At 31.6% G+C, this 13,755-nt stretch overlaps 1 protein-coding gene across 3 annotated transcripts in view; it reads right to left on the bottom strand.

Moving 5' to 3' along the window:
• The window catches only part of LOC122314234 (myosin-1-like), a 46,406-nt gene extending 41,646 nt beyond the window's left edge, over positions 1–4,760 (bottom strand). Inside the window, exons 1-6 of one of the 3 annotated variants that reach the window (XM_043129704.1) lie at positions 4,360–4,760; positions 3,184–3,555; positions 789–890; positions 566–709; positions 310–460; positions 177–204 (exon numbers count right to left, since the gene is read on the bottom strand). In XM_043129704.1, the coding sequence (XP_042985638.1) occupies positions 177–204; positions 310–460; positions 566–709; positions 789–890; positions 3,184–3,540 (782 nt within the window). In that variant the 5' untranslated portion in view covers positions 3,541–3,555; positions 4,360–4,760. Of the gene's footprint in view, positions 1–176; positions 205–309; positions 461–565; positions 710–788; positions 893–3,183; positions 3,556–4,359 lie in introns of those variants that run through there. The other 2 variants (XM_043129701.1, XM_043129703.1) reach the window with 2 other exon arrangements.
• Positions 4,761–13,755: the final 8,995 nt, after the last annotated feature.

The following is a 13,755-nucleotide window of genomic DNA, read 5'->3' as shown; positions in this document are numbered from 1 at the left end:
ATAAAATAAGTACCGAAGCCTATATCTACAAAAAGAAACAACATTGACAAATACAAAACACAATAAAAAGTGGCAATCCTCATGTTAAAGCTGTAAACATAAGATTAAGTCATCTGCAAAAAAAAAAAAAAAAAATGACTAACAGGAATCGCAAGAAGTCAGTAAAATCTACTGACCTTATGATGATGGATTGATTTACTTCATCTGAGGAAATAGATCAGAAGTAAGAAAACCATACACTAAAACAATTTGCAGAGGACTTAAATGCTGTAAATAGAATCTTGCTAAGTTTTTTATAAGCAGAATTACCTCGTATCATTTCCCGGATAGCCGTGTCAGTAATGGCATACACATGTGGGCTCTCAATAGATTTACGCTTATATGCATCAATGTAATCATTTCCGTATAAAGGAACTTTCTTAAAGGGATTTATGGCAACCAAAACAGGGCCTGCTTTTGTCTGTAAGCACAAATTTTACCCAAAAATCCATACCATAAAGATAGAACATTAGAAGCAGAAAACAAATATAAACAAATTTCAAAAGAAAAATATATAAATCCTTACATAAATCAGATCTTGATTGTATCTATACTGAAGATTGTATAACACTGAAGGTTCATTTAAATAACTTAGCTGCATCAGATCATCTACACCATCAAGTATATCAGGATTTGCTTGTACCAAGCTTTCAGTTTTAACATTTAAAACCTACAAAAGAAAATATGAAGTGAACATCTGATTGCAATACATAAAGGATATAATTCTCAATCCCCAAAAGTTCTCTTACTTTCCCATCAGGCAATGAAATAACAGACTCAGTTGCAGAGGTTGATAAAATCTTTCCAAGCTCCCAATTTCCATTTGGAAGTTGAATCCATGATTGAAGCTTCTGTACCAGTAAAACTTCAACATCAGGTAATATGGCAAATAGGATGTTGAAAATGTCAGCTCAAAATCTCAAATTAACTATAATTCGGTGGAAAAAGAGGGAAAAAAAACTTTTTTTGATAAATAAATGTAATTTTATACAATCTCAAAAACTGGTGGTATCCAAGTATACAATAAAAATACCTAAACATTAGAAGAAAAGAAAAAGAAGAAGAAGAAATCCCTAAATATCAAAGATCAGTATAAGGAGTCCTATAATCCAACATTTTGCAAATTGAGGGCAAGATTTTCTCTAACTAATGAAGAATGAAGCAGACATGGAATAAAGGTCTAGTTGCTGCCTTTCGAGTGATTTTCAGTTTCAGCAACCAAAGAGCATTTCATGCATTTAGCAATGATGAGCCAACCACTTAGAGAAAGACCTATATGATTTTAAAGATTATAATAAGTGTTGCCTTAAGGTTAAAACAGTTTTTGAACGTAAAAATCAGTTCATGAGTGATGGGTATTTTTATGTGCAAAGACAGGTCTGAAATTTCATGAAGTTCCTCCACATATTTCCATTTTTACGCATGTTTGGTCTTGATTATATTAGACTTTCTAATAGTATGACGTCTTTAACTAGAGATATAGTTCCTTACTCAAATCAAGAGCCCTAGTTCTAGTAGGATATGAAATTGATGATAATCCTATATGTCCAGGCTTCACTAGATTAAGGAAAAAAGACTTTGATGATAGAATTTTGAGTTTTTGAGTGTTTCTAAGCGTGTCTTGCGTGGTCTTCTTCTTCTTTACTGCATACAATACTGTTCACGGGTACTCACTGAACAGAAACTTTGTTCTTTTCTTCTCTGATTTCCAACCCCAAATAAACCCCACATTCTTCTGTACCAAATAGCCTATAAAACCAGCCATGAGCACCCAAACACAGCCACAGTCTGGAGTTCTCTAGGGAACTATCTGCTTCAAGAAACAATGCTCTTTTTATTTTACTTACAAAAAAAAAAACAATGCTCTTACTCTTTTTCCCTATCTTTTAAAAAAGTGAATCTTTGAAACCTAGCCCTTCCTTCTAAAATTCTATACCCTATCCACGAACTCCCATAACTCTAAGCAGTAAGCCCACTGCAAGCACATATAGACAGTTTCCATAAATCTGTCCCACATGATTCTTTGACAACCACACAGAGGTGCACAAGAGAAAAGTAGCTATGCCAATCCCATGATTCTTTGAAAAACACCACAGAAATTACTTAATTAGTTGTGGTAACCAAGCTCAAAGCAATTCGTTGCTTGTTAATCTCGCACAGAATACAGAACTGTGTTACCTAACTCCACCATTCCTTCAGAGAAAAATATACACTACCAGCGGTGTCGTTTCCATCCTATTCTATAATCAAACTAAGTTTCATTGTATCTGGAAGTTATGTATCTAACACTTAATGTCAGATTTTTTGGCCAATTTTAACATCTCTATATAACAAATAAAAATAAGGGAACAAAGACAGGTTTTGAGCATGGAAGTATTATTGTAATAATGTTAAGTCCCACGTTGGAAAGATGTCACAAAAGAAAGTGAAAAATACATAATTCGGCCAAAACCCAAAGGCTTAAGCTTTTAGATAGAGTGGTATCCCTATAAGTTAAATTATGGCCTCGTTAGAAAACTCCCCAAGATGCTGATCCCCCTTACAAAATCAATGACTATCAAAGCCACTTTTGAGATAGGATGGTAGGATCAAAATTAAACATTTGCAACAAGCCAACTGCTACTTATCACTAACGCATAAGAAATAAATTAATGATGCTCTTCATTCAAGGGATGAGACTATTCATGTTGCTTCTTACATTCTAAATTCATGGAAAAATTTTACAAATACTACCTTCAAAGACAGAAGAGGATTTTCACTAAAGCTTCTATTTTTCAAACCAATAAAAACAATGCAGCAAAAACATTACCATCTTGGGCCACAAATGCATCTCATTTTCTTTTATTTTTCATTAGCAATCTGTTTTAGCATGTCAAATGCCCCTTATCATAGACAGTTATTTCCTTCAGAAATACATTGTTACACGATGTATTATATAACACAATAGGCAAGCTAGACTAAGCAAAAAACTGAGAATTTAGCAATGAAGACAGCGCAGAATAACAAGGATTTCTATGACATCCTTTCCTAGAAATTAAAAAAATTCAATTGATCGAGCAAATAAAATATAATAATACCATGTATCTTTAAGAGATATATGAGCTCAGCTGGAAAAGAAGATATTAACTAGAAGTCACAAAATACCTTTTTTGCAGCAAAGGAGGTGGTGTCATCCCACCTATGTTCTCGACGAGATGCCGAGATTGAAGGTAAATCTGAAGCTACTGAATCCAATTCTCCCATTGAAGGCCTGTATTCAACTGCATTCCCACCATAGGGTGAATCCTCAACAACCCGATCGATATCACCCACAGGACCCTCGACAGCCTTAGCCCCTAAATCACCGTTTTCAGAAATAGTCAATGGTTTCACATAATCGTTTCCCAAATCCCCATCATCTGATTTTTCAAGTTGATCGGAAGCTGGAGACATGAATTGAAAATCCCCAGGCAAGGAATTGATCGAGAGGAAAGAAGGCGGGACCCGAGAGTTCAGCGACATCTTCCTGCCAATTTTCTTCAACCAAAAAAAAATGAAAAAAACTCAAGAGTTTGAGATTATTGGAAGTATTGGGATTAAAAAAAGAGATCAAAAGGCTTACTTTTAAACTAGAAGGCCAATTAAACTTTAACAAGGTCCCACTCAGTGACTTATCCCATGAACATAATGGACCATTTAAGACACAGACTAGTGCTCCTGCGTTTTCAGTCACCATTGACATGTTCAATATCCCGAAAATTCTTAAATTTTCAATTAACTCTACGGATCTCCGGCAGTATGATTCAGTCAAATATTGGAGTCCAAACACTTCGAAGTGGTTGATACAATTAAGATACGAAAAACAAAAAACCCGGAATGCTTGACAACCGAATCTATAATCAAACTTAACCTTATTTGGCAATGCCCTTTTGTACAAACAGATCTTTTCAGTTTGATGCATCATTCTTTTGCCAAGAACAAGTACGTAAATCAAAGAAAATAACACTTGACTTATGACAAAATGCGGAGAAATCGATTTAGAAAGCTTTCATTATCTAGGAACCAAAAGAAAAGCAAGAGACCAAATTCTTCAAACCAAAAAATAAAACAAAAAGAAACTACCCATGAAAACAAGATTCTAAATTTCTTATCTTGAAACTCATTTTACTCAGCTGCCAAAATAGGAGTTAAAATTATAACTAGCGCCAAAAACAAAAACACCTCACAGAACCCCGATAATGAGGTTCTTTTCCGTTCCGTCATTTTATCCGCAAGGAAACAGGGAGCTCAAGCCGAAAAGAACGTAAATTCTCCTAAACCATAAACCGATCTTCTACTTACCTCCAAAAAGATGTCAAAGTCACTGCAGATTTTCACTCCAAGCTCCGATAGAAAACCAAAAAGAAACCCGAAAGAAATCAAAGAAACAAGTTCACAAAAATGTGAACTCCCGAATGGAGATTGATAAAGAACGTGGAAGTGAAGGTTCACAAAGGTGAAATCTTGGAAGCGTGCAGAGAAAGACGAAGCACAATCAAGATGATCACGATGGGTCTCTGACGAAGGATGCTGGTTTAGATTCCGAAAAAGTATGAGAGAGAAAATGAAAGAAATTAAAAAAAATTCGAGGCGTGAGGGAGAGGATGCAGCTTTTCTCTGCCTTTTGCCTTTTTCTCCGCTTCACACACAGGCTACGACTGTATCAAACTGCATTTTTGTTTTTGAATCATTTTCGTTTTAGGAAAATGCTACTATTAGAGACAACTGCTTTTTATTAATTAAAATTTTTTAAAGGCAAAAGAATTAAAAATAAAAATAAAAAAGAAGGACCCTTGGTCTTAACTCCATTAAAATAACGCTAATATGCCGCCAGGCGGTGACCGCTGGCCGTGCTTTTTTTAAATATTTTTAATAATTAAAAAAATACAACAATACATTAATATTTATTTTTTAAATTATTATTTTTTATTTATTTTTTTATTACTATTCATAACATATCTTAACACTTCTTAATATTCAAACCAGTCTTAACCTTTATGAAATCCAATTTGTTTTTTGACACGGGTGTACGGAATGATCATTTTCCCATATGAATGGTGTACACATATTTAAAATTTACTTAATATCATATTTATGATACTTATTTTATTATTTTTTTAAAAATTTTAAACATTATAATTTTTAATATATCAATAGCTAATACGTAAAGAATCAAGTCTTTTGTAAATTTTTCTCGAATACATTTAATATTTTCCTATACTATTGGGTTAATGTGATATTAATCATCAACTTTTAGATCAATTTGTGTTCATTTAAAAGTAATATCCACGAATTAAAAATGTTATATCCTAAGCTATCATCTCATTAAGATCTTCTCTCGTAAAATTTTAAGGGTTCAAAATCTTATTTTTGTAGGAAGGGAGGAGGCTTTAACTTCCTCCTTCTCCTCATCCCTCGTCTTCCCTCCTTTTTACGTTTACCCGCTTAGTCTATCAATATTTCTTTTATTTAGTTTTATTTTACTTTCTTTTAGATCAAAAAAGACATATATATAATTTTCTAGCAACTCTTGAGAGACACGCAAAGTACAAGCAAGTTGAAAATCGTTTGGAGAAAAGTTGTGGTTTTGTAAAAATACTCCGCGTGGTTTTCTTCCGACAATTCTTCTCAACACATGAGCCAGATCACTAAACTTGCCACCACCAAACTTTTTAAATCTGACATTTGTGGCTGAAAAAAGACAATTGTATTGCATTTACGAGCTATCACAAATTCTGAAATCTATCGAAGTTGGTCCAAACTGTAATCCATCTTTTAAGCATCTATCTTACTATTTTCCTTTTCGGTTTATTTATTATTTATTAAAATACTAAAATAATTTGTCTCTCAAATATTTATCTATAGAAATTTAGTAATCTTGTTTTATGAAATGTGAGGTTAAATCTCTGTTTAGGCAGAAAGTGTTATCTTTTAGACATTCATCTATAAAGAGTACATGTAATCGTAAAGATCAAACCATTCATAAAAAAAAGTATACTGATAGAGCTCCAATTACAAAGAAGTGAGAGATTGGCATTGAATTTGTATATTAGTAAAGGCTTCGTATATGTAAAGGGAACCGAGAGAACCCTTCTAGTGAGAGAAAGTCCTCATTCTCTCTAGGAAACAAGTCCGGCGAAAACAGTCAGAGGGAGGTCGGCTCCTGCCGACCTCCTCTCCCCTTTTTTCTTAGTCTTGTTTTTAGTTTTCTCTTCCTCTGTTTTCGTTTTCATGTTTTATATTGATAATAAAATCTGAGTTTGTTGTACTTCCACGGCCTCCACCAGGCTTGGTTTCCGGGATTCTCAACCATTTTTCACGCAGTTGGGCGGAGAGATTTTACACGATGAAGGTAGAGAAACTCGGCTTCGTATGGCCTTGGATTTGGGTGGCTGAAAATCAAAGACCTAATTCAGTATTCCTGACTGTTTGGCTAAGGTGTTAGCTTCCATACATATAATATGAGTAAGTACGTTTTTTAGAGATGTATGGGGGGTAGCCTGAAAAAATGGTCTGCTGAGGGAGGTTTTGGAGGTTTTACGGCTTGAACAGGGGCAGGACAGCTTGCTCTCAGAGGCGATGGATTGCATGTTGGGTTGGGGTGGTTTCCGTGGGGTTAAGGCCTCTGTTTTATCCATGGAAAATAGAAGATGTTTAGGATGCATGCCAACTTACATGAGGGGGATAAGGGTTCCTTTTGGGGCGAAGCCCTGCCGTAACTCATGGTGGAAAACTTCATGGATGGTGGTCGGAGAAGGGGGTCAGCGACAGTGTTTTGCCTTTTCGACTGTTTCTCTGTTTTCCTGCTTTCTCATTTTACAGTCTAGTTTATCTTGTTTCCTTTTTGTGGGTTAGCTTTAGTTCTTGTTCGGTTCTTCCTTTTGGTTAAATGTAATAAGAAGTACGGTGGCTGAGGCCTTCCATCTGGTAGATTCCTGGGTGTTTTGGGTTTGTTTTTTAGTCTGTAATAAGGGATTTCGATCGGTGGTAGTGTGCTTCCAGTGGCTGTCTTGAGGAGATTCCAGTCATGCTTGCTGTATGCTTGAAAATCATTTGCACCGTGGAGTCGTCTGTTCGTTCGGTCATGCTTGCTGCATGCTTGATGATTGCAGGTTATGGCAGGACGTAGGGTGGGCTGGGGAAGTTACGGAAAGCAGTGATAGTGGGCGACAAGAGTGGGGAGCTGCGTGGGCATGAAAGTGCAGTGAGTGGAATGACGTACGGTGTGGAGCACTGGGTTTTTTATTTTTCAGTCGAGTTTGTTTTATTTTATTTTTCCGTTGAGTTTTTTATTTTGAAGTAGGCAATTCTCTTTCCTCTTTTGGAGGAGTAGGATAGTGAGTCTCTATCCTTCTTTAGAGAATGAGGGTGAAAATCCCCCTCCTCCTTTAGAGGGAGGGAGTGAAATGAGTTGTTTTCTCACAGACAAGTCGAGATGGACATTTCTGTTTTTATAGAGTCTCGCATCTCAGAAGGGCTGTATCATTGGAGAGTTCTATGAAATTTTATAGACAGTGTCCGGCATAATGAAAGTTGTGTGCGGAGGAGCGTATAATTGATGAGTAGTTGGCTTGTAATCAGGACTTGTTCCTAAATTTATTAGTCATAACTATAACTTTTTTCATTCATGAATTGAATTGAACTCTATTTTAAAAAAAAAAAAAATGTAAAGGCTTCGTATGTAAATCTCAAGATTGGAAAGAGAAATTTAAAAGTGAAAGAAAAGGTTACAAGCGGTTTAAAAAAATATTAAAATGTACACACAATTGATGATGGTTTCGATTGGGGAGAAAAGGGTGAAAAAAAAAATAGAAAATTCCTTTGATTTTGACACGTTATCTAGCAGAGGCTTATGTATGGATTGTTTGATTGACAATCCATTTCTATTTTTCAATTTTTTTTATTTTTTATTTTTTTTTTAAGTTTCGAGGTTAAATTCTAAAAAAAGAATTGGATTTTAAATTTGTTTTAAAAAGTCGGTATTTATGCTTTTCGGGTATATTTATTTAATCCTTTCGTGTAAATAAATATCTAAAATGCAAATGAGCATTTCATTACATTTATAATTAGATTTCTATCGCGAGAAATAATATTTATAATAGTAAAATATCTAAATACTATACAATTTTTTTTAATTTAAATAAATACGTGATTTATATAATAAAATTAATTTTTTAATAATGAATATAACTATTTTTTGAAATTAATCATCTATCACATCGGCATATTCTTTGAAATTAAGAAATAAAAATAAATGAAAGATAAAAGACAAAATAAATCACATGAACATTGACTTCGTAAAATATTAAGGAATGTAACTACTTTTTTCTTTAGTTATTTTTTAAAAATATTAAGGACGTTGTTGATATGATTAAAAAAAAATGTACACACTACAATGACATTCATTAGTTTTGAAAATAATATTAGAAATTAAATTAGTAAAAAATATGTACATATATATATATATATATGCAACGATCAAATTTATGACATTTATTTTTTTATTTAATTTTTAATTTTTATTTCATCTCATCTCATCTTATATATATAATTAAATTAGACTTATATATTGTACAGTATTTTATCTATTCATTTTTTGAACTGTGCCATTTATTTTGGATAAAAATTAAAAATATCTATTTTTATTAAAAAAAATGAAAAAGGAGACAAAGGAAAATAAAAGCTTGGTTGTATTTTTTGAGAATTTTTTTTAATTTAAAAAATAAAGTAACGAGAGGGACTAGATGTCCAAATTAGTCATTCAATCAAATTTCATTAAATGATTGGCTTGACGAAATGAACAGAAACAAAAGGACAAAAGCCTTCGGAAGGAGTCAAAGACGTTTTAAAAAGTGGATAGCGATTGGCCCACCATAGGTGAGGAACACGTGGAAGTGAGAGCATGCGATTATGGCGCCACAAGTTCAAACCTCTGGCCGGCAAATTGGCAAATGTTCGCTGCTGACTCCTACGTTTGTCGTATCCACGGGGTGGGATCCAATGTTTCGGTCTGATTGTTACTTATAATAGGTCTGCCAATCAGAGGACTTTTGATGCAATACTTATAATAGGTCTGCCAATAATTTAGCACCTCATTAAATTCGAAGCAATTATAAAGATGACCATAAAGCTCATATTAAATAGTCAGATGAAACTTAAATTTTATATTTAAAAAATAATAGTAACAGTCGTGAGTTTGTAAGTATTGTGTAATCATTTTAAAAAGAGTAAATAAATATAAGATTTAAATAAAAATAATAATTTTTTAATAATATAAATTACCCTTTTTTAAAAATGATTGTACGATACTTACGTACTCCACGACTATACGTAAGATTATTTTTTATAATTTTTTCCTTTTTTGATCTTCTATTTTTTACCAATTTTGAGATTTGATAAGAATGCTCTCCATTTCAAATAAAATTGAGATAGTGTAAGATATGAAGTATTTTAATTAAATAACTAAAATATCCATTATTTTTATATTAAATTGATTCTATCTATTTTTTGTATTGTAAAATTTTTTACTACTACATTTATATATTTTACTTTTAATAATAGCTTGTGGATATCATTATAAAGATCAATAATCCTTTATAAGGGATTAAGATTTTGAATTTCTTGCTCGAATTTGAGATCTTCAAGTAAAATAGATATACGCATCAAATCAACTTCTACAATATTTATTATTCATTTAATACTACAAGAAATACTTATATAAACAACAGGAAATATTATAAAATTCACGTAATATGTTTATCTCTCTCGCACTTAAGAACGGTCTTTTTTCTTTTGTAAAAGTGTTAATAGAGCCAAATGTCTTAATGGTGAGATACAATAAAGTGAAGAAAATTTCTATTTGTAGTTTTTAAGTAGGGATTGTATGTGCAAGTCTTTTATTAAAAGAGAAAAATATCATTTTAAGAGGGATATTTTAAAAAATTTTAAAGATAAAATTGTCTATATTTGCATTGACTGTAAGTAGCATTGCTCTAAAGTAAAAAATATAACTCAACATAATTTAAGTAAAGTAATGTTATACACTATACTTTTATCTCATTATATAAAATGCGACATTTTAAACAAGTAATATGAAAATTGATGAATAAAGTCACCTTATCATAATGAAATGAAAGTGAAATATGAGCGTGACTTATAGAATTTTTCATTTTATATGTACCGTCAAACTAGCTCCTCTTCCATTTTATACAGCCCAAAGTTTGATCAAAGGGCGTTTTTGAAGTTAAAGGTCCCAATCATTTGGAATCTTGGATCAATAATATCTTACCTCTTCTTAACTAGAAGTAGCATTTTTGGACCATCATTTTATTTTTATAGTATTCTTTGAAAGTTTAATTTTATGGTTTTATTTCATAAATTTGACAATATTTATCATTTTTGGACTATCATAAAGAAGTTGACAAATTAACTCTTAAGTTGTGAAGGTTGAATAGTTCAACCCTTAGAAGTAACAATTTTTTTAAGGAATAATCATTTACTACCTAAAAACATATTATATTTTCTTGAAAATATATACATAAAAGAAATATTAGGTATAAATCTCATATAAGTTCTTTGTAAAAAAGTAATTTATCCAAAAATAAAAAATAAAAATAAAAATTGTTGTATGGAATATGAAACTCAAATAATTAAATGAACAAATTTTTGGCAATTAGGTGTGCATTCAAGATTGGTAACCTCAGCGAACTTGTCCTACCAACAAAATATCTTTATTATTATTTTTATTTTATTTTATTAATCCCATCTAAAATGGATTAGGAACTCTTGAAATTTATGTCCCAATTTTATGATTAAAAGAACATAAATTTTATATACAGTCATTTTTATATATTCTTTACACATTCTATTAATATAATTGGTTACGTCACTTTTTTTAATATAAGATAATTATTTTAGTCAATTATATTAATAGAGCGTATAAAAAATATATAAAAATAATTGTATATAGCAAAACTGATTTGGAGAAAATTGTAGACAAAAAGTAGATAATACTTTTTTTGCAATGATTTGCCACTCTGCCCCTTAGAATTTATAAGTCTAGTAATCATGAAATATTATTACCTTCCAAGGTGGCCATCAGTACTGGATCCTGACCGTTCAATTTAATAATTTATGTTGCAGCAGATGAATACACATACAAGTTAATATGGAAGCATGCATATTCCATGCACCAGCACATATAATTTGATGTAGATCTGGCCTGCCTCCCATCACAACTTTATTTTCTGAGGACTCCCAATTAGACACTCAACAGTCAGAAGTATAAATGTTGACAAGGATTGCAACTTCAACATCTTTCTAATTTATGGCAGAGTTAAGGACGTCTAGATTCAGAAACCATCTTATTTTATTTTATTTTATTATTATAATTTTTTTGATTTTTTATATAAAATATAATAAATAATTTAAATTTTTAAAATTTTAAAACAATAATAATATTAAAAAATAATATTCTAACAATATTTTATTCAACTTTCAACTTTTATCTAAAACCATCTCATCTCATCTCACTATCTAAACAACACCTCATTTACATTAGGCCTTTAGTTCACGCTAAAAAGAAAATCTAGATGAGAACTAATGGCTACTCATCCTCCTTTTAATTATTATTCTTTCAATATTTTTTTTAATATGAAATCAAATAATTAGTAGACAGATAAAACTGAATAAATAGTTTTTCAGTCGTTGAACGCCATGTCATGAGAAAACGAGAAGATAATAAATAGAAATAATAATTAATATTAGTATGATATAATATTAACTTAAAAAAAGAAAAGAAAAGAAAAGATTGTTAAGATTATTATATCTAATAGTCTCAACATGCAACATGCAAATAGAATTTTCAGATAAAAAAAAACCTCCCTATCATCGGATGCAGTCTAGTGAAGCATCAAAGAAAAAGGAAGATTAGATGCAGCAACAGCTTGTAATGGTAATATTACACCAAAATATGCCTATTTTTGGTTCCTTGCCAACCTCCTCCCTCACCTGCACGTAAATAGTCAAACACAGAGGGGCCTCAGAAAATCAACTTAATTAAAAAAAATAAAAAGAAAAACCCACATGGTAGCTCCATATGCCACAACATGAATGATCTGTCTGTCCTATTTTTGTACCAAAATGATTGGTTCAATCATGTGAAGCACAGTGGATCTGTTGGCTTTTCTGAATGGCTGTATATGTTTGAAATTTTCTAATTCAATAGCTTGGATGTTGTGGTCAGACTTTATTTAGGGATAATTAGTGGGTTTCATAGATGTGACAATGCAGATGTGAACCTCCATGCACCAAGAAAAATAAAAAAAATAAAATAAAAAAAAATAAAAATCAATAGGACTTGATATTTTGTTGGCATGTCTTCTATTTGCAGGTTGCATGAAAACTAAACTAAATTTCCTCTGCACCAACCTAAATGGATGGCCCAATGGCTCAACAAACAGCTTTAGGCCATACTTGCTGTCGAAGATAATTCTGTCGGGCCCAATCTTCATCATTCTCTTAAATCTTCATCGAGATACTTTGCATGACCTAAGTTCTATATATTATTGTTTGTTTGATCAAAAAGTGAAAACTAAGTATCATCTTACCCTTGAAATATCTCAACTTTTGCAATCTTATTCATTCAAAATCCGACCGTTAGATTATGTTATTATCATCTATTTTTCATTAGTTTCAACTGTAAAGTAAATATTTACATGACGTTTCTTGTTTTGCTTAAGAAATGATAGTTTCGAGAGAAAAAGTGTGATTTTTCAGAAAATATATAAAATAAAACCAAAATCCAAGTAGCTACTTACAAAGTTTTTTAGGTGTGAAAGCATGCTTCATCCATTAACGATCAACAAGGACAATCAATACATGTAGCAGCATTCTCATTTTCACCAAGATTATTCTCCATGCATAGAGATGACTTAGCAATGCTGCAATTCCATGTACCGATTTGCAGTAAGAATCTTCACCCTTCCTTAAAGACTGCCTGATAATTAAGAACCCATCAATTTTTGTAAAGCCCAAAGTCTCAATTAAAAGCTGTAGCCTGTAGGATCCATACTTATAAACTCTCTTAGTTGTAATTTCTGTCCCTTTTTTTCAACAGCAATATCCCGGCGGATCATCTTTGCAAATCCTTTGTCCGGAGTCAGGAACTTCTTGCATTGCATTCCTAAATTTAATTAGTAGTATTAGAACCGTTAAGATGTTGAGTGAGCTCAGTTGAGATGAACTGAGTTCTTTAATAATAATAGTAAACTAAGATAGTAGAGTGAATTTTATAAAACTCACTTAAAATGATTTTAAATGTATTTAAATGTTAAGATGAGTTTAGAAATATTTATAAAAAGTTAAAAGAAGTTTTAAGTATCGTATATAAAGAAGTAAGTTAAAAAAAGGCTGTGGATCACACATGTAAATAGGTTTTGAGTTGAAATGAATTTAATAATTTGAAAGTTGAGTATTTAGATGTTAGATTCAACTTAAAATTAAACTGAGAATCTCAATCCAAGTTCCAAACGGAACCTTAATAGCATTATACATCATTATTTGTATAAAAAAAGAGAGACCACTTTATATGTTAAGTAAAATGATTTTTTTTTTTGGATAGGTTGGGAAGTAAAATGATATGATTCCGTCGATTAAAGAGAGATAATATCATCAACTTATATCATGATACGCATAATA

This window comes from Carya illinoinensis, chromosome 6 (genome assembly GCF_018687715.1).
Source record: "Carya illinoinensis cultivar Pawnee chromosome 6, C.illinoinensisPawnee_v1, whole genome shotgun sequence".
NCBI classification, from domain to species: Eukaryota; Viridiplantae; Streptophyta; class Magnoliopsida; order Fagales; family Juglandaceae; genus Carya; species Carya illinoinensis.
The sequence above is the reverse complement of the archived record's forward strand: the minus strand, read 5'-3'. Positions and strand labels throughout refer to the sequence as shown.